At 37.4% G+C, this 22468-nt stretch overlaps 1 protein-coding gene across 1 annotated transcript in view; it reads left to right on the forward strand.

The window, feature by feature from the left end:
* The window catches only part of LPP (LIM domain containing preferred translocation partner in lipoma), a 680107-nt gene that overhangs the window by 279154 nt on the left and 378485 nt on the right, over positions 1-22468 (forward strand). The window contains exon 7 of the mRNA XM_008151584.3: positions 21848-21960. Coding sequence (XP_008149806.2) covers positions 21848-21960 — 113 coding nt within the window. The remainder of the gene's footprint in view (positions 1-21847; positions 21961-22468) is intronic.

Below are 22468 nucleotides of genomic sequence, written 5' to 3' on the forward strand. Positions count from 1 at the left end.
TAAGAAAGCTTAAAATGAGACTTTGAATTCCACACACTGGTTTAAGTTCAGATTCAAATCAAGGCTTCAAAAGCCCTTACACTGAAAACAAACAAATAAAAACAAACAAGATCCCAAGTGGATGCTGTGATCTTTTATTCAGTCAGGAAAATATGGAATCAGAATGGAAATTCATTTATTATTTTACAAATGCTCCTAAGTGAAATGAGCTGTAGTTGAATTCCATTTCTAGAGTTCTCTGTTCTCCTTTTCATCTATCGGCATTGAGGATTTGGTGTTTGCTTTGTGGGTGGGGGTAACATGAGAAATTCCACAAAGAATGAGTTGGAACCACTTGCTGTTATGTCCAAGAAAGCTCACATGTCCTAGTTAAGGCTGTGTGAAGTGAACTGGACCCTCCTAATGTGGTGGCCCCAAAGATTGAGTTTAATCCTCTGGTGTGACAGCTTTTATAAGTCTTTTCAAGAGTCTAAGTACCATAAAATACTCTCACAAAAGCCTTCATTCCAAAGAATGTGTGTGTCTGCTCATGTCAAGAGCTCTTAGTAATGAACAATGTGTCTAAAGCCACAATCTAATAAACAAACATAATCTGGTTCAGTTTTGTCTAGGTAATATAATGTCTCTATAAAACTATTTCCTGAACCTTTAGCTCTATTCACAAGGAAAGAGTTCTGCGTGGGAATGTGTGGATATTTTCTCTTAACAGGAGGGCATTTAGCTCTTGTGACTAGATGTCTTGTTTTTCTCTCCTGGGTAGCTCTAGTAGTTTACGGTGGGAATTTTCCGTCTTGGTAATTTGGTATTTTACTTTTTTTTTTTTTTTTTATTGTAAAGGGTAGAAATGTGTACACCTTAATTTAAGAAATATTGTTGCATCACCTCCATCTCAGTTAACAAGGGCCAGGTTGGGAAGTTCTCACATATTTTGAAATGTTTCTACTAGATCTTTACAGCTATTAAGTCAAAGAGAATATGCTATTTCCATTAAGCAAGTTTACAGATATAGGAGAGGGTAGGATTTGCAAGAATTGACAGCCTAGGTGATCCCCTTTATACCTCTAGGTGAGCATCCATTTTGTTCTTTGAATAATTATGGTCTGAGAGTGGAAAGAATAGAGCTTTTTGGGACATTCTGAATATAAAAAGCTTCATTTTTAATGGGACAGTGAGACATGGGAGTTAAGGTCAGACAGAGATATTATCCACATTGCAAGTTGTTTTTTGCCTGATTTTGCCTAGAGAATTATTTTTACATCCTATCCTTGGGAAGCACCTATTTGCTGCTAGGATAACTGTCCCTTCATGGCATGTGGTGGGGGTTCTGAGTATATCCATTAAAAAGAAACCTGAGTCTCTTATTGTCAGTAATTGTCCCTTGTACTTTGAATCATGGAATCATAAAATATCATTGTTGAAAGGGCCCTTACAATCCATTTTCCGTGTTTCTGGAATTAATAAAGCTTATATCTCTGTTATAATATTCACATCAAGTAGTCCTCTTGCCTCTACATGCATAATTCCAGTTATTGGGCATGTACACATTCTCAAGCCAGGCAATTCACTTTTCACTGTTGTGACTCAGGATTTACAAGTGCAATTGCTCTCTCTCTCTCTCTTTATTAATTTTCCTGTGAAGCATTTCATATTTTTTTCCAAATAAACATACATTTTCTCCATCATAAAAACTGTGAAAGCTCATAGTTTTATTCCATTTAGCCTCAGTTATATTTTTGTCTAAAGAGCTAAATATACTTGAAATTAAATGTTTTCATCATATCAGGTATATGCTGTCTAATGCTCCCATTTTTTGGTGAACTCATAGTATTTATTTTTCTCAAATAGATTTTAATATCCCTTCCCCACTTTTTAAAGCATTGGCACATAGACCATCACAAAAATGCTGCACTAATACATTTTATCCTGTTTATGAACTTAAGAGAGATGAAGTAACTTTCTCTAGGCCTTGGCTGTGTTCTTTGTGGGCAGGTTGCTAGTCTTTCTTTACATTTAAATTAAAAATAATTTTAAAATATGCTGAAATATGATGGGATTTTTAGAAAATTATGGGAAACTCCAGAAAATGTGTACTGTGAAAGAGCTCTTGCTCTTGTCTAGTCATGCTCTTGTACTGATGAATTGTCCTTTGAGGTTTACAGCACTGTACACACTTCCCTTCTTTATGGCACATGTGGTGAGCACAGTAGTTCTCTCACGACTCCCCCACCTCCAAGATGTCCTTGCCTTAGTCCCAGAACTTGTGAATATGTTGGGTTTCACAGCAAAGGGGAATTAAGGTTGCAGATGGAATTAAGGTTGCTAAATTAATTCACGTTAAGATAGGAAAATTATCCTGGAATATCTGTGTAGGCCCAATGTTATCACGAGGGTCCTTAGAAGTGGACAGTCGAGAAAGAAGAAGACTTTGAGGTAATGATGTGAAAAGGAACTCAATAACTTTGCTGGCCTTGGAGATGGAACAAGGTGGCCTTAAGCCAAGGAGTGATGGCAGGCTTTAGAAATTTAAAAAGCAAAAAAAATGCATTCTCCTTAGGGTCTCCTGCAAAGAATGCAACCCTGCCTACACCTTGATCTTAGCCCATTGATACCCATGACAGCCTTATTTTTTATAGAACTGTAAGATAATAAATTTGTGTTGCTTTAAATAATTGTGTATAGTAATTTGTTGCAGCAACAATAGAAAACAAATGCACAAAATACTATGCTGAAGTTATCTGTTTATATTTCTCTCCTCTAGACAATGGATTTCTCAAGGGCAACAATGTTGTTTTAAAAAAAATAATTTTAGCACTATTCCACTTTGAAGGAACATAAAATTTATTGTCAGACACAAGATAACCAGTATTTATTGTGTGTATATCCCCAGCACTGCCCTAGTTATTGTGCTTTGAAAATTCCATAGGAACTTTGTTTAATCAGACTAAATCTGAACATTCTTCTACATATAAAATGAATTCATAGACTAGATAAGATTTGACAAACTTTTGTAAGTCCCAACAGAAAAGATTTTAGGTTTTGCTGCTCAGAAAGTCTCAATTCTGCCAACAGGACACAAAAGCAGCCATAGATTATAATATGTTAATGACTGTAGTTGTGTTCCAATAAAACTCTGTTTACAAAAACAGGAAATGGGTTGGATTTGACAATTTGGCCATTGTTTGCTGACCTGAAGTCTAGCACAGCTCCTTATTCCATTCTAATTCCCTTCTAATCTGATAATTTTGTGAGTTTATGATTAGTGCCAGTTAAGCCATGACAGTCCCTATAGGACTCGGAGTGGTAACTCAAGTGATGGGATGGGTCTGTTTTTAAAAAGAAGCATAATATTGCAGACTCAAGAGCCAGGAAAGGAACTGCCACCATGTCCTTGGCAAACAGACCTGGGACAAATGCTCTTAAGGATGAGACATGAGATCCTTGAATGCCAAGGCTGAGCTCACTGAACTTGAAATTCAGAGGACTGGAACTACTGTTGGAGAAATAAAAGAGAGCAATAAATCCATTGCCTTGGAATGAAAGACCTTCCCAGGCAGCTGGCCAAATGAAGCAGGGGGAGGGGACAAGTTCCTCACTTAGCTAAATTATGTCTTTGGGCAGCCAGATCAGGTCTGCTAAAATAACAAGGTGCCTGAACTTCTGCCCAGAACATGTCACAAACTTTGCGTTTGGGACTGTCTTCCATCACATGACTTCCTAATCTGAGGGAGTAAAGAAAGCGGAGTGAATGAAATACAAAGAATGAGGTTTTTCTTGGAGTGCTTCCCTAGAGACAGAACTTGATTTTCAAGGGATTACTTGTTGAATTCTATCTTCTAATTCAGAAAATATTAGTTGATGGAAGATAAGCATCCGATAGAATTTGGAGGCCTTCTGACATTTGCTATGGAGTGGGATTTGCCCATTGTAGATGTGGGGGTGTGGATTTATAGAGTAGCATTGCGAAAGCAAATCCAGAGCTAAGCAAGGGCATTGGGATTTTTGGGATGTTCTTGTTTGTCTGACTGCCTGCTTGTGGTGGTGGTTGTTTTGACTTGGCAATTTCACTGGATTTTGAGGACAAAACTGTCCTCTTTGATTGATTCATTCACAATAGCTTGTTTATGTCTTGCAAAGTGTTCAAGAACAGTTTGTCCATTAAAGAAAAAGTGACCCAGTAATACTCCCGGACCCAAGGAAATGTCGGGTTAATCAGTTGCAGAAGCACATGATGTGCCAAGTTAGTGCCACCTCAGGGCTCCTTCTGTGGTTTCTTTCCAAGATTTCTAAACATTCTGGGAAGAGCACAATATTTATTTATTTGGCTAGGACTTCATTTGCTATTGTTTTATTATACTCTTATGTTTTTTGTCTCTTTGTCTTTACCCCAACTCTTTGGAACCACTGTATGTGAAGAGCCATATTAAGACTATATCATATGCTCAGTGAATGATTACATTTTGTATTTGAGTTTCTAAAAGTGAAGAAAGGTTTACGGTTAAGTCTCATAGAGAATCATCTCACAATAAAAATACTTTATGTAGGACATTGTGTTTTTAAAAAGTATTCTTTGCCGAAACCGGTTTGGCTCAGTGGATAGAGCGTCAGCCTGTGGACTGAAGGGTCCCGGGTTCGATTCCGGTCAAGAGCATGTACCTTGGTTGCGGGCACATCCCCAGTGGGGGGGTGTGCAGGAGGCAGCTGGTCTTTGTTTCTCTCTCATCGATGTTTCTAGCTCTCTGTCCCTCTCCCTTCCTCTCTGTAAAAAATCAATAAAATATATATATATATATTTTAAAATATATTTTATTGATTTTTTACAGAGAGGAAGAGAGAGGGATAGAGAGTTAGAAACATCGATGAGAGAGATACACCGATCAGCTGCCTCCTGCACACCCCCCTACTGGGGATGTGCCCGCAACCAAGGTACATGCCCTTGACCGGAATCGAACCCGAGACCCTTGAGTCCGAAGGCCGACGCTCTATCCACTGAGCCAAACCGGTTTCGGCAATAAAATATATTTTAAAAAAAGTATTCTTAAATTTACCCTGGGCAATATAAAGACAAGTGCTGTTACTCTTGTTTACAAAGAAAAAAAAAAAAAAGGTTCAGAAGTTTCATGATTTGCCCAAGTTCATACAGCTAGTAAACGGTTCAGGTGTGACTGGAAGTGATGTATTTTAATACCTGAGTGCAAATTCTTTTATACATCTAAGTTACTTGAGTCACTATTCAAGTCAAGAGTGTGTTTTGTTTGTAGATTTTATTTCCAAGGGGATGTTCATTCAATTCAATTGAGTCTCTCTTTTTCACCCTTTCATTTTCTTTCTCTTCCTTCTCTCTCTCTCTCTCTCTCTCTCTCTCTCTCTCTCTCTCTCTCACTCACACACACACACACACACACACACACACACACACACACACACACACCATATACATACACATAGTTTGAAATTGGTTTCTACTCTTCTCAGTTTCTTCCTTCAAAGAATCATTTATTGGGCAGGGATTCAACTTGCAGTTGTCAATACTTCATCCATACACCCACTTGGCAAATATTTTCTTAACTCTTCTCTTCTCAGTTCATGAGGTATTGAAAAGGTGCTGTTGGGCTAGAGTGATGAATCATATATGCTACGTGCCCTCTAGGAACACAGGGTAGAGTAAGGCAAATGGCTGTTGTATTCTCAACAAGATACACTGTGAATGTACTCTAAAAATGCTACAAAGGGTCAGAGGTATGGAAATGCCTTTGTCAAAGGGCAGCCAAGGAACACTGTGTAGAGTTGGCAGGTGACCTGGGCCTCCAAGAATAGCTTGGGTTCCAATATGAAGAAATGAGAGGAAAGTCCTTACAGAGCAAATTCTTAGAGTCAGGGAAGCAAAAGGTCAGAGAACAAATTTTTGGAGTCAAGGTAGCTAGTCAGGCAGACTCCTGGGTAGGTGGCTTAGCAAAAGCAAGTCCTCTGAAGTGCAAACCTCCCAATGTTGCTGTTTGTAGCAGTAATCCCAAAGAATCTAGGCAGTGGAGCATTCCAGGAGGGTGAACTGAGTTCGTGGAGTTGCTCTTCACTTCCTCATAGGAGACCCATCCTGTTGCAGGATTCTGCCTATCTAGCATGAGGTCCTGGTACATCTTGGGAAGCCCGGAGCAGGGGTTTTTATCAAAGGTCTAATGCTTCCAAACCATCTTTCTCTACAACTCCAGCACTGTTGCCATAGAATCAATTGACCATGTGATGAGGTTTCATTTCTGGGCTCTCTATCCTATTTCATTTGTCTATATATCTGCCCTTATGCCAGCACCACAATGTTTTGATTTGTGGTGAGTTTTGAAATCAGGAAAGGGAAAGTCCTCAAACACAGCCCCTCTTTTTCAAGATTATTGTGGCTATTTGGTGACCAATGGGAGTTTTCAATCTGGCAACAATGTATGAAATTAGTTTGAAAGGGCTATGTTAGTAAGAATGGAAATGTTTTAGGATGTTTCTTAAGTGTAGATAAGAGATATATAGGCATTAAGTATTTTGGTGGCAGTAGAGATGGATTGAGGAGCAGTTACTGGATTTGAATAGTTTGGTGTAAGTTATCATAGCTTGCTCTACTCTATGCCAATGGGTGAGACAAAAACAGAGAAAATGATTTTCTCCCAACCTTTTGTGATTGGGAAAATTATAATGTAGTAAACAGAAAAATAGAGGATACAAGACTAGGTAAGCATGTCTGTGGGTTAGGGTATTTAAATTCAGTTTTGAGCAAAAATCCAGATAGAGGTGCAGGTAGAGATGCCCCACTATCAATCAGAGATGTAGACATAAAATAAATGAGTACCATTATTATTCTGGATATTAAGTTGCTTATAAATGGTATGTTCATTTAGCCTTGCTTCTTTTAATGTGATGCATTTATGGTTACCATGGTGGCAAAAGGCAAATAGAGGGAAGTGATTGGAGACAGTGGCAAAGATGGAGATCTGATTAAAGGTAATTTCATGAAGCTCCTGTGCCTTGCCATAGTTAAGAGTAAACAGAATGCTGCTGACATGTGTTTTATTTTGAAATTACTGTTATTACTAGGGTTTGAAATCCTTAGCCTTGATCTATTGGAGCCTAATGTTCCTGTTCTCCAGCTGAGAGAGACTAATTCACCAACTTGTGTTGTAAACACTCACTCATTTTAACTGATTACACCTTCACTGATTCTCAAATCACTAAATTACTAATTGCTATTCCTTACACATCAAAAAGTGAATCCTGAATAATTAACCCCAAATAAAATTAGATGAATTGGTCCTTTTAATTAGAGTCCCTGCTGCTGTTTGTTCTGAGCTTCCTTTTCTTACTGTTAAGAGACTTTGAGAATGATTACAACAGTTTAAGACTTAAACAGCCAGTGACCTTTTAATACAATATAAATCCATGAAAGCAATATTTCAGCTAGCAGGTGGTGAAGTAAATTTTTAGAGCAAGTACCTGTCAGCTTCAGTATTCCTTTGAAAAAAAAAAAAAAAGTACATGCCAAAAAACAACCACCTTGAAATTAAATGAGTGTCTGATTATTTTTAAAGCATTCGTGCATTTGCTAAGCCCCAGACTCCATGAAATGGCAAGGTTGAAGGAGAGTGAGTAATGGTTGGCATCATTTTGTATAAATAGTAACAAGAGTTTTGCAGTGAGAAGAATTTGAAGGCATTTGTGCCTAAAAGATGAAGACTGGAGAAATCACAGAAGGTCACTGGTCCCATATAGCCATACTCTTCCTCAAGAGTTTTCTGAGACAGGGGAGCAGGTTCCAGCAGTGGGTGAAAGGAAGCTTTGTGGGATTTCACTGCTGCTACTCCTCAGGCTAAGACCACTGGCCAATCCATGATGCATTCAGCCTGGATTTTGTTGAAGATGCACCATGTGCTCCTGATCATCTATTTCAAGTCTTCTACTTAGTAAGAACCTCTTCTCTTCTTCATAGTCTTCTGAAGTCGTAGGGGTAGAACAAGTTTCCTCCTCTTTCCTGAGAGGTCTCAGTTTACCACACTGAATCTGACATGGACTATGGTAAATGTGTCCTCAACTAGAAGATAGGAGATTTGGGATTCTGGTATGGCTCTATACTGTTTGATTGTTTCACTTTACCACAATAAAAATTTCCCCATCTTTAAAATAAAGTTATTGGGCTAGGTCAATGATGTTTTTCCTTAAAATTTTTTTGACTTTTCATCTGAAATAATTTCAAATTTTACACAAATGTTGAAAAATGCTTCTCATTTAGCCTTTATCTAGTTTACTAAATGTTGATATCTTACATAATCACAGTACATTTACCAAAACCAGGTAATTAATACTGACACAAAACTACTTGCTAATATATAGATTTCATTCAGATTTTATCAGTTTTCCTACTCATATCCATTTTTTGATCAAGGTTCCTATCTTGAATCACAGGTTGCTTTTAGTTGCTATATGTCCTTATCTTCTTTAATCTAGAATAGTTGCTCAGTCTTCGTTTGTTTGTCATGGAGGTCAGTGATGCTCAGCCAGGGCTACTCATCAGAATCATCCAGGAAGCTTGTCAAAATGCTTGTGTTTATGTCTCAACTCCAAATATTCTGATTTAAGAATTGCACAGTGAGGTCTGATTATATATAGCAGTATAAAGTGCCCCATGAGATTTTGATGCACACCCTCAGTTAAAAGTCAGATATGTTTCAGCACTTCAAGGACTAACATGTTGAGATTTTGTGTATGTGTCATCTCTTCTTCTTCTTTCTTCATTTTATTGCTCCTCCTCCATTCCCATCTCTCCTTGATGGGAGATGATCTTACTCTCTAAAATTCCTGGAGGATATGAAGGCATTTCTAAGATAACTTGTGGGAAATAAATACTGTTAAGACCTCAGAGGATGGTTTACTCTGCCTAGATATAGCAGTGATGAAATAAGTGATGAAATGAGCTACTTAAAGAAGTTTTATTGTAAAATCATACTCCCTCAAGCTTCATCACCATCTTTGGACAGAAGATAAGCTTCTGGTTTAATAGCCACCCCAAGGCCATGCCCAATCTCTAAAATAATGAGGTTTTCAAAAAATTTTTATTGTTTAAAGTATTATATGTAGTATTACATATGTCTCCTTTTCTATCCCTCATTGACCTCTCTCCAACCATCCCCAACCCCCAATAATGAGGTATGTTTAGAATAGTCTCTCAATACATTGATACTTGTTTGCCAGCTTATTTTTCAATGGTAGATTTAAGATTTTTTGTCACTATGGACTATGGCCTCATTCTCTTTCCATATCATGGATTTTTTTTTAAACTATTTCATTTTAAACTAAAAGAATTTCATTTTTTTTTTTTTTTTTTTTTTTTGGTATTTGGGCTGAAGATATCTCAATAACTGGTAGAAGAGGGATGCTTAGGATTAACTCGTTTTATTTATTTTGAATGCCCATACTTGGTATTCAATGATGTGGTTTGTTTTTTGGGTAGCAATTGCCATGTTTTTGTAAGACAAATGACACTTAGTGGATTCATAAATAATATTTGGTTTTAGTCCATTTGTAGAACCAAATAAATAATATTTGGTTTTAGTCCAGACTGTCCTAAATTTATATTATTTGAAAATCCTTCAATGTTTTTAACTAAGGAATATAATTTGTTTTTCAGCAAATGGAAACCACTGTGTGGTAGAGAAATAGAGTATGATTAGATGCAATGCACTAAGGTGTTTCACCTTGATACAGACTCCTAACTTGTGGTTAAACATGAGGATTGTTGAACTCAATGAATATCTAGGGTATTCTACATTAGCTAATGTAGAGTGAAATTGTCCATTTGAAAATCAGGGAGATTTTATCTACTTTAGTATAGTAATTCTTCTTGCTTTTAATTTGAGAATTTCATAGTATTTTAAGCTATGGTATTTAGAAAGATGACGGAGACATTACATTTTGGCTTGGGTAAATACACTGGTGCATTAAAATTAAACACTAGTTTTGAGTAGATTCTATACCTCATTTCAAAGCATCTTCCTTTTGATTTTTTAATAAATGCATGCCTGTAATTCACATTCATTGTATAACAAATAAGCCCAAAAGAGAAGGGATTAAAAAATCAACTCCTCATTGCGCAAGCTGTAGACAGCCACTGTCAGCATATTTTTTTTAAAAAAGGACCACATTATAAATACCACTCAGTAGCCACATTTTTCCTCACATGATAATATATAACAAAGTTTTTCATGTTCTGCTTCCAGGTACTCTATGACCCATCCCCTCACTAGAGTGAAGTCTTTGTTCAAATACAGTGCCACCCTGGTGAGGCACTTCCAAATCTTTCTCTTTAAAATTGCAGCATTTCACCACCATCCTCGCAGGCTCTTCCTCCTTCCTTGCTCTATATTTCTATGTAGTACATACCACCTATATTAAATATCTTTAATTTACTTTTAAGTATTCTTCTCATCCTGATAGAATATAAGAGCACTTTTTATTTTATTTAGTTAATTAGTTTGACTTCTCCTTAGTGTCTAAAATGATGCCTGACATGTACAAAGCACTCAGTCAGTGAAGAAATAGATGTCAGATCTAGATCAATGTCATCATTTTAATGACTGCATGATTTTCTAGTGTTTGACTGACTACAATTGATTTATAATCAATACTTTATCAATGGAACATTCTGATTATTTTGATTATATTTTATTATGATAATGATGTGTTGACATGCTTCTCTGTATACTTTTCAATTACTTCTTTAGTAGGATAATTTATTAAAAATGGTATTGTTGTATAGAAGTATATGTGTATTTTTAAGACATTAGATAACTGTTGCCTATTCTTCTTGAGAAAAGTTTTATCTTTAATACTCCTATATACCGGGTGTCCCAAAAAATGTATACACACTTTGAAATTTATTAACTCCAAAGGGTTAAATCTAAAGAAAAAGAAACATCTATTGAGCTATCAGCTGTTAAGTTTGTTAACATTTTTGGGGGGACATTCTGGGTGTGTGTGTGTGTGTGTGTGTGTATCTATATATATCTATCTATCTATCTATCTATCTATCTATGTATATATATATATATATATATATATATATATATATATGCTGATTTTTCTGTGCCATCATCAGTATGGTGTTTTATCACTATTTTTAATCTTAGCCCTTTCATTTAAATGTCATTGCTTAGAAAATTAAGTACTATCAGAATCAACAATTTGTTTTTTTAGTTAAACAGCAAAAAATAAAAATAGAAAGGTTCATTTTCTAATATATAATTATGTATAATAAAAACCTGAACTCCAAAAATATCTAATGTGAGAACTAAATAATTCAAGTTCCTTGGTCAGGGTCACATGTCTTCTCATTTACAGATGAAGATGTGCCATTTAAGGGAGGATGTACTGTTGCTATTTTGATCACAGTGAAGACAGGAAACCAGGAATGCCCAGCCTTACCCAGATAATTGTTACTTCTCCCAGAGAGTTCTCAAAGGGGCTGCACTCTCAGGGAACAGGAACAAAATGGGAATACAGGAGCTGCTGTATTAATAGTGTTTAGTCTTTCTCTAGGACAGAGGTCTGTGTTCACACTGAGGTGGTGTATAGGCTTTGGCTCTATGAATAAGCAAGTGCTTTACCCTATCTCTAATACGAAAAACATGTTGGGTAAATCAGGGAAATTCTTTTTATATTTTTAGGTATAACCAATGCACAGTAAATAGGTTGCAAAGACTCAGAAGTCATGCACTAAATGGGACTTATCCTCAGTGGCTTATTGACTTTGTCATAGTTCAGTGTTTCCTGGTGGTTTTTAAAACCTTATTATATTTAACATTTATAGATGACACATTTCTAGGTACTGAAAATTTCTCTTTTGTTTCGTGTGTATGTGTTATTTTAAAATCATAAATAAGTAAAATAGCCATAGATTAAAAATTGATATAAGTAACAAAAAGTAAGTTTCTCTGCTATTCTTGTTTCCCAATTGCACAGTTATACTTTTCTTACAGGCAACTTGCTTTTAACAGTTTACTGGGAATCCATCTAAAAGATACTCCATGATGATACAGGATATATGTATATATGTCTTTGAGTGCTTCATTTTACAAATATTTCATTCAATGTACTTTCTGGTGTAGTTTTCTTGGTGGCCTTTATGTTTTCATGCAAACTGAAGATGGAGTTGAGGGTGAAATCTATATTATAAAGGCCTGAGGCTGTAACGCTATAACCACCAAACCACCCGTCACCCAGAGGTGCATTGATGGGTCTCGTGGCGTGGCAGGTCTGGGGTCCCACAGTGGCATGGTGGAGTCTGGGGGTCCCGCTCCTGCGGCGGTGCTGCGGGTTTGGGGTCTCATGCAATTTCATGCACTGGGCCTCTAGTTGTAAATAAAGTCTTCAGTTACTTGGTTTTGTAATGAATAGCCTCTAATTATGAGAAAAATGCTTTAACTGTGACATAAACCAATCACCTTAGGGCAGTGATGGGCAACCTTTTGAGCTTGGTGTGTCAAACATGGCCAAAAAACTGAGCATTACTCGGGTAGTGTGTCACTTTGAGGAAAAAACATTATTTTGCAATATTTATAGTTTAAATAACATAAATGTATAATTGTTATATATAATTGTATTTAATAAACCAAAAACTAAATATTTAACTTACCTGCTTAGTGACTTCTTTGTTCATCCGTCAGTCGGTTTTTTTTTTTTTTTTGTTGGTCTTGATATTATTTAGCTTGTGTGGGGTGCCGTGAACTAAGATAAGTGAGGGAGAGGGGGAATTCTTTAACTAACCTGCCTATTAGTGACTTTTTTGTTGCTGAATTTCATTGGCTAAATCTTCAATTGAAGGTTGGTATTTTGTACACTTCAGACCCAAGCAAGCACTACTAACTTCATCTGTCAATCTGTTTCTTTTGTTGGTTTTGATATTATTTAACACTGAGAATAAGGCCTCACAAAAGTATGTAGAGGGGAAAATTGTGAGTAAAGCCATTGCTATATTTTTCAGGGTGCTAAAAGTGTCTGGTAGTCGGTTCCAGGCACTCCAAATTTCCTGTTCGTAGTGGCACTCCTCTTGATTCTCCAAGTGGCACCTTTCCAGATTCTCAAGCTTTGACCTCAAGTCGACAAACACCTGAGCCCAGATACTGTCTTGAAATTCTGCAAGTTGCATCTCCAAATCATCAATTTGCATCCATTAGAAACCATTTAATTCCAAACTACTGTAGACTACTACATCAGGATACTTAATTATTTTCAGGGTCTGTTCTAGACTTCTAAATTGACTAAATCTATCACTAAACTGGTCAAGTAACGAGTCTAAAACATGCTGGTACTTCATATGCAAGAGTTCCATTTCATTTTGTACAGCTGCACTGGCCTTCTCAAAATACTTTGTTACTCGAGAAAAATACTTATAAGTTTTAGTTTCTACATCTCGCTTGAAAATTTTAACTTTACTTTCAAAAGCTTTTATGTATCCAAACATAACATCAATACTTTTGCCAAAACCTTGTAACTTTAAGTTCAGTTCATTAATATGAACAGAGAGATCTGTAAAAAACATCAGGGTGTTGACCCACTTATCATCATTAAGCTGAGAAAAGTTTCCCAGATCCTTATCGTCAAGAAATACCTTAATTTCTTCAAAGCGCTCAAGAACTTTGCCTCGGCTCAGCCATCTGACATTATTGTACATCAGTAGTCCACTGTAGGTGGAATCAACCTCCAGTAAAAGTGCTGAAAATTCTTGCTTGTGAAGGGGGCGAGCAGCTATTAAATTAACTATTTTTGTAACAACTGACATTAAGTCATTTAAGTCAGTGAATCCTGCTTTGGCACATAAAGCCTCCTGATGGATAATACAATGAAAAGGCACAATCGCATGTCCAATAGTTTCTGTAAACAATTTGACAAATCCGACTTTTCCCCCCACCATATTTGGTTCCCCATCTGTCATCACTGACACAACTTTAGAGATATCAATGCTTAGGTCACGAAATGTTTGTATAACAACCTTACATATTTCGCTTCCTGATTTACTTGTTGACACTGATACTAACTTTATCAACTCTTCTCTCATTTTGAGACCATCAGAATATCAACCAATAATGGCCAACTGAGCATGTGATGTGATATCAGTAGTTTCATCAAGAGAGATCGAAAAATATATACACTTCCTTATGTCTCTCTTTAATTGATGTTGTACGTTTGTGTTCAGCCTCATTATTCGGTCTTTTATGATATTTCTACCGAGTGATAACTCAGATATTCTCTTAATAATTGTATCTTTATTCTGCATTCTCGCTTGTGAAGGGGGCGAGCAGCTATTAAATTAACTATTTAATAGTTAATTAGAACTGGTATACAGCTTAGGAGAGTTTCTTTAATAAATTCTCCCTCTCTGAGCGCTTTTCCATGCTGAGCTATAGAGTGAGCAATGTTCAAACTTGCAAATGTTAAATTCGTAGAGCCTTTCATAAATTTAAGGATGGAATTAGATTGGCTCTTATAAAGGTGTAGCTGCCTGGAAATGTATTCCTTCCTTTCATCTTCACTTTTTTCCAAGAGCTGGGAATGATTAGTTTCAAAATGTCTATTTATATTCCACATTCGGCTTACTACCGTTTCAGTACATAGAATGCAAAATGATCTGCCATTTTTTTCTATATAGCCATAGATCTCGGTCTATGTCTCTTGAAAAGGTCAGCCACTGCTACTACCACTTTCTTTACTTAACCTTAGTTTTTTACTTTTTGGGTTCTCCATCAGGGGGGCAGTGACAGAAGATAGAATTATAGATAGCTTGTTAGGCCTGCAGGCAATTAGGGGTTAACTAGCCTAACTAACCACAAAATGGTGCATATAACTGTCTTTTAGGAAAGGGCAGGGTTAATAAGCAGAAATAAGGGTTAATAAGGATGCACAACAGTAATAGTGGTGAAATGGAGTCTGCACTATGGAGCAAGATGGTGTTCCTTATGCTAATTAAAATAGCTGCTGCTATTTCTAATGGCTGGAAATGGCACCCATAGCATGCCACAAACCCTCGCCTCTCCTAGCCTCCCCCTCACTTATCTCAGTAATGATGGATTAGAAATCCATGACACCCCAGAACAGTAGGTAATGGTTGCTGTGGTTAACTGTTATTTGGTTACTGGTAATGGCAGGGCCCCCAGAGATGCGTCCCCTGCTGGGTCCCGCTGCTCCCTGCTCTGCTGGCGGAAGTGAAGGCAAAGATCCTGGCTTAACTGGAAGTCCCAGAACTAGACACTCTGTGCTGGACTTCTGTTGTTTTGGCCTACAGACCTCCGGCACAGAGTGTCTAATAGGGGAGGATGAAACAAAGACTCTAACTCCAAGACTCTAGTCGCAAATGTTTCATCCTCAGGAGCAGCAAATGTTTCATCCTCGGCATGCTGCCGCCTTAGCTGCCGCGTGTCATCAGAAATGGCTACGCGTGACACGCGTGTCATAGGTTCGCCATCACTGCCTTAGGGAGATTATCATGGTTTTGGGGTTAAAAAGGTTCAAAGTCACTGTTTTAACTGCTTTGATCCATAGAGTGACACCATGAAGTGAATATCATTATCCTCATTTAATAGGTGAGGAAATTGAACCTTAGATGCCTTTTCCTAAGGAAAGAACTGGGATTTGTATGTTAAATTTTTCGCCTGGAAATTTTGTACTCATTTCTTTCCAACATATTTCCTTTATCTTTTAGTCACTATTGATGGAAATGAAAAACTGGCTTTACTTAAAGTTTACTACTTGCTCACCATAATTAATTTTTCCACTTTTGTGTGTGTATTCCAACCCAATCTCTTGTGCACTCATAATTTAAATTCTTAATTTGAGGAGCCCCTAAGTGATTTCACTTATATTTACCTTAAAGTTTAGATTTTCTTTAAACAACCAAAAATTCTCCACGTAAGAAAGTTAGATAACCAACCAGGAGATCCCTAGAGTCTTGCTTCTCCTTGTGAAGTGCATGGGTCCACATCCACCTCATTGAGAGCATGTTAGAAATGCAGACACTTGGGCCCACTCCAGACCTGCTGAATCAGAGTCTGCAAGTCATATAGATCCCCTTGGTGATTTGAACATTCAAGCCCTACTTGTTAGAAGCTTCAGTTCTAACCAGGAGAGAGTGATCATAAGCCCATAAATACAATCAAGTGTTAGAGATGCCATGAGAGAGCTGTATTATGAGGCAGAAAGGAGCTGCCATCTACATTCCTGTGTATGTGTATAGGTTTTCATGGATATTTGAATGAAGAAGAAAGAGAATGATGCCTTTTTTTTTTTTTTAATTTTTACCATAGTAAATGAATCTAGACTTTAGTTGATGATTTGAGCTTAATTGCTCTTTTATGTTTTTCCACTTCAATCACACAGAACCAGTACCCTACCATCTTCTTTGCTGGTAAATTCTTGTAATTTCTTTCTTCCTCCAATGGGGCTCTTATTCATGAAGGGATAGAAAGCTCTGTACTCATGTGCCTTTCATATATGCCCAATCCATGTTACTAGGGTAATTGCAGTGGTTGACAACTCAGGACCTCCAGCGCACCACCTCTGCTTCTCAGGGCCACTCACATTTTACCTCTGCACTAGAGAGGGTAGCTTGGAAGAATATGTTGGGTTATCAGGACTTTTTCCTAACTCCCTTTTCAAAATAATGGTATGCATAACAGGCTATTTTTGAAGTGAATTGACACAAAGTAGCATTTGGGAATCAGGGATATAATACTTCATTTGCCCAACACACCTTTTAACTGCCTAGTGGTGCTTCCTCTAGCACCCAAAACAAAATATATAATAATAATAAATTAAACATTAGCTAAATAATATGGGATGATCTGGAGGAAATTAAGCATGATTCTTTCTAGCTTTTCACCAAGGCAGAGGAAGGATCCATTTCCAACTCTGTATTTCACTAGCTGTATAACTTTGAGTAAACCATTTAATCTGGTAATTGATGAATAGATGTATTTTGCATGTGGTAGGCTTTTAGTGGTGAGGAAAGGGTAAAGAGGAAGCCAGGTTCGTAGATATCTGTCTGTGACTACACTACTTCTTCTAAAACCAAATGTTTCTATCTCAGATTTTTTTTTTTATCACTGCACTGCCCCAGTTGCCTGATGCTGTGTTCTTTTTGGCGGGCCTATTTGTTTTGTTCATGCTCCTGTGATACGCAGGGTCCAGGAGTTCCATTTCAGGTTAATGCACTAACCTGAAGGTCTATAGTTTAGCATTGTTAGTTGGAAGGTATTGCAACTGATTCTGTTTAGCTGCTTTTCTCTGGGAGAGTTACAACCTAAGCATCTAAGACAGATGCTTTTTGATTGTTTAAAAAAAAACAAAAAACAAAACTTGGACAACTGAACACTTTGGTCAAAATTTATAATTGGAAAAAATAAAACAGATTATTAGTATGGAGTTATCACTAGGGCTTTTAAAAATCTGCCTAATTTTTCCTAGAATATATAGTCTAGATTTGTGTTGTTTACAAATTACTAATTTAAATATATATATATATATTCCTTTTTTTTTTTCCTGTTCCTTTTCATCCTTCCTGGAGTGTCATCAACTTCGCTTCACTGTTTAATTTTATGACAGAAACGTAGGTAAGAAGGATATAATTGGGAGGAACCTCAGAGATAGGCAGTTTGTTGTATGCAGACTAATTTTCTGTGACAATTTGGAGTGTTCATGTGGATTTTGTGGGTCTGTTTCTACCTTTATACTATGATCTTCAAGCATCATTCGGTTCTGGTCCTGTTTAATGCTGACAGTTCTCTGTGACATAATAGGATTTGTTGAAGTTGAAGAAAATGCTCAGAAATCTTTAATGTTGGGTATAAAGGAGACATAGGTCTGGATAGGACATTTGAACCGGAAAATTAGGCTGTGAACTAGAATTTGGTTGTCATGTCTCCATCTGTGGGATCCCTTATCACGTCCCGCGTTTTTCAGGGTTCCCGTTCAGGTCTGGTTTCTGGAGAAGGCCACAATCAAAATGAAGAGAAGCTAGAAAAGAATCAATTTGGGTAAATGGGGGGCCAGGCGGGAGCCCACCTCTAGTGGGAGGACTACTCACTGCTCTGGCCTTTGCCATCCCTTTTATTGGGGTTCTGAGATATACCCATATCCTTTAGGCAGGATATTCCAATAATAGACAATCAGCAAAAATTTACATATGATTAACAGGTGAGAGTTGCTTTAACTACCAATGTCTCAACTAAACAATGAGTGACTAGCTCTGACCATTCAGAGCGATTAAGGTTGACCAAAGCATTCCAGATTCCCTTTTCACATTTAACTTCCATTGTCTCAATGTTTGGTTTCTGGCATCCATCAACTTTGTTTTCTTTTGCTGATCACTTAAGATCTCATTGTTTGCATTCTTCTCATAGGCTATTATGACTTTTCAAAGGAGTTGTGACAATTTAATAGATGTTATAATATTATTTTTAGTGCAGTGTTTGGCCAAATGAAGGTGTAGTGAGTTTCTCAGTCCTGCTTGTACACTAGAATCACCTGAGTTTTAAAGGAATACTGGCATCTGACTCTTCCTCCCCATCCCCTCCCCTACCCCCAAGATCCTAATTGAATTGGGTGAGATGGACTTTTGGCTTCAGTGTCTATAGAGAAGCTTTCATGGTAACTCTAGTTTGTAGGCAATGTTTAGAACTACTGGGTGGTGTTATGAAAGGTTTATGAGACTTATAATCCTAATAAGGCTATGGACAAAGTATATCTTGAAATGAGTACACTCAGAAGGGTAAGAGAAGTAGAAATGTTTCTTTATGACACATATCCTTGAACTTTACTAATCCTATGGGGTTTAAGGTAGAAATAACGATGTGTTACTTTGCCTAATGCAGTGTTTCTCAAAGTGTGGTCCCATGACCATTAGCATCAGCATCACCTGGGAAGTTCTTAGAAATGCAAATTATTGGGTCCTACCCCAGACCTACTGAATTAGAAAGTCTGGGGGTGGGACCCAGCAATCTATGTTTGAATAAGACCTTCCAGAGATCCCAATGAACCCTAAAGTTTGAGAACCATCAGAGAGTTTTGTAGGTGTGAGAGGTAGTGGATGAACATCTTAGCATGCTGTGCATAGCAAGAGTTCAAAAAGCAGAGTATTCTAAAGATAGTGTTTGACTGCTTGGTAGTCTGAATATGGTGGGAAACTAGAGCTCCTAGACTGTTATTTACAGGGTAAATGGAACCCATATGAACCATTTGAAAGGTGTGTCAGACCAACCAGTCCCAGTTACCACCCTTCCACTGTTCAATTTTGACTTTCCTTTTTCTGAAGATTTAAGTTGTAATGCTTTGGTACTATCCAAAAGCAACCCACTGAGTGATAGCAACTGCTGCCCCATGACTAAGTGTTAAATTGCTGAAATGTAAGGAACAGCTACTTATCTATAAATAAAGTAAAGAATTTTCCCATCACATCTAAAATATTATAATTTATTTATTTATTTACTTATTTATTTATTTATTGCAACAGGAATTTATTTGAGATCAAAGAATAGCTATTCAGGAAGCATACTTCAGGCAGAAGCCCAAATAATGTTTCAATTAGGAGACAAAGGCAATGGTATTTATGAGAAAGGGCAGGGAAACAATTACATCAATAGAAGGAATGTGTTTCTATTGGTGCAGATAACATAACATAGTGATGCTAATTTTAAACAACTTAAAATTTTCAGTGCCCTGGTTATCAAAGGTAGTCATAATATCTGCTTTCTTGTTATCCTTGCAAACAGTTCTTTAGGGCACAGCATTGCTTTAGGCACAGTGCAGAGGTTATTTTGTCCTGTTTTAACATTCTGAAAATTTGTGGCATAGGACCTGCAAAACAGTTTCTCCTGGATGGCAGCTCTGGCTCCATTTTAAAGTGGCTCCATTGATATTATTATGATTTTTTTACAGGAGGTTTAAGTGTTTGTAGTCATCTATTTTCTTTAGACACATATTATTTGTCACCTTATGCATGCATTTCTTTTGTAATATTCTAAAGGAATATCCCTTTTTTAAGAGTCTCCTCCCTCCAGAGTACCTAGCTCCCTGCCCAGGTCTGGGTCAATCCCTCCTTGTGTCCCCATCCCCCTGGCTGTGGCCTCTTCCCTCCACTCCCCCACTCCCACCTCTTGCTTTCTTTGTCATCACTCTAGGCTTGAGAACTAACAGAGATCTCCCCTCTCCTTCTATACTAATGCTCCCTCCTCTGAACTTCAAAACTCAGCTCAGACATCTCCTCTCCGAGGAAGCATCTGGACTCCTCCAGGCTGGCTGGGGACCCCTACTCTGCATCTTCATGGCTCCCATATGCCCAGAGCTCCTTGCCTGTTCCCTAATGTGTCTGCTGTCCTCACTGGATGGTACACCCTGAGGGACCAGGACTTTCACGGTCTGCATGCAGCGGGTGCCTCATAAATGTGTGTAGAATGAACAAATGAATAAATGCACTCAGCCATCCTGACCTTCAAACCCTATTCACACATTTGACTCCTAGGGCTATGCCTACTGTGCATGTCTCTCTCCTTCTGTCCACACCTACCGGTGCATTAAAATATTATTTTTAAAAGATAGAGCAGGGTATAGTGGGAATAAATTTTGATGGAAAGAGACTTGACTTGGTGTGGTAAACATACAACAGTATAGAGATGATGTGTTGTGGAGTTGTACACCTGAAATATGCTAACCAGTGTCACCCCGATAAATTTAATATAAAGAAAAGAAAAATAAAAGAAAAAATAATGGGCATTTTCTTTTCCTAATAGAATTTCTTGCAGAGTATTTAAAAAAGATTCTATACCATGAATCCATAGAGCTCTTGGATATATATTGACATCTCAAATCTTAGAGACTAGGAACATTCTTCCAACAACTCTATGCGCTGTGCTTGTTGGTCACAATGTTGGGTCTTCTTAGTGTCCTAAAGCCTCATTATTTCCTACCTGGACTTCATATAGATTTCCAAATCAATATTTCTTATCCCAAGTTTTTCAAAATCTTCCCTGCATGTAGATTAGTCTTTAGTAAATCATATTGCAACCAAGTGTTTCCTTTTCAGAAATCTTGGATGGATCCTCATTGCTTGCATGATAGAATTCAAGTTCTTTGCTGATTGTACAACACACTTAAATGCTTATTTTGTCACTGTTCTAGTTTTTGTAACATACTAGTTTATTTTACATTTCTCTATGCTGTATTGTTACTTGCTCTGTGTTCTCTAGTATCTAAATTTGTGTGTGTGTGTGTGTGTTGTTTTTTTAATCTTTATTTTTTTATCCCTCTCTCTGTGTAGAGTGGACTTATTTTCTACATCATATTTTTCAGGGACAATTTAAATGTTTGGTAAAGCCTTCATTTCTCCACCTAGACACAAGCTTTCCTTCATCTTAGCTTCCTGGAGAGTTTGTTTGCACATCTTAATAAATTTCATCTTTTATTATCCTCACTTGTGTACTTAATATTTTCCTCCTTTACTTGAGAGAAAATTTATTGTGAGTAAGGATCAAGTCTTATATACTGCAATAATCCACCACCCCAACAACCTTCCTTGTTCTGGCTAAATGTCCCTGACCCCTATAGAGTAGCTTTGATGTCACTTAGTAATATAAAATCTGGTCCTCCATCTTCAGAAAGTCAAGGCTACTAATTAAAGTGAGAAGAAGTAGGATAGGGAATAATTGTTATGCAAGGCAAAAGATCATGTGTCAATGCCAATTACAAGCAGCAAAATGCCAGCTAATGTGTGTTTTGAAGAGTGCTTATAAGATTGCATCTATAGTAACTTCATGTTTGTGTTTTCTTTCTGTAGGTGATTTTCTTCCACCCCCACCCCCACCTCTAGATGATCCTGGTACTCTTCCATCTGGCTCTGGAAACTTCCCTCCTCCACCACCGCTAGATGAAGGTTCTTTCAGGGCACAGGTAAGATCTGTGGTTGAAGTCATGTTTATAAGCCATGCTAGGAAGCTCATGAATTCAGGATTGTTTTTGTGGCAGGTATACATTTATCCAGAGCCCACAGAGAGCTTTATGACACAAAAAGCTAAGGCATCTTAATGCAAAACACCCAACTCAAGCTTCTCAGAGCTTGCACTCCCAAGCCTTAGAAATCCTTTCACCTACTCATTTGTTTCAAAACTGAAAGCCATGTTTTAGGAATGTCATTTGAGAAGTTCACATGTTCTTATTATCCTGGCGACACACAACCATATATTTTATTGCCTTTTTTTCTTTATTCACAAACATTGCATTCTACGTGAGTAAGGCTGATATTTTAAGGCTCTGGTTGGTCACTAGGTCCTAATCGGTCAGCGGTATCTTTCTAGCAAAAGCAGCAGCAAATGTCTTTAGGATTTTCTCTTCTGAGTGAGGTCCACGATGCACATTACACAATGTATTGATTATATACAACTGTTGTGCTCCAGAGACT

The sequence above is a fragment of the Eptesicus fuscus genome, chromosome 3, assembly GCF_027574615.1.
Source record: "Eptesicus fuscus isolate TK198812 chromosome 3, DD_ASM_mEF_20220401, whole genome shotgun sequence".
In the NCBI taxonomy this organism is placed as follows: domain Eukaryota; kingdom Metazoa; phylum Chordata; class Mammalia; order Chiroptera; family Vespertilionidae; genus Eptesicus; species Eptesicus fuscus.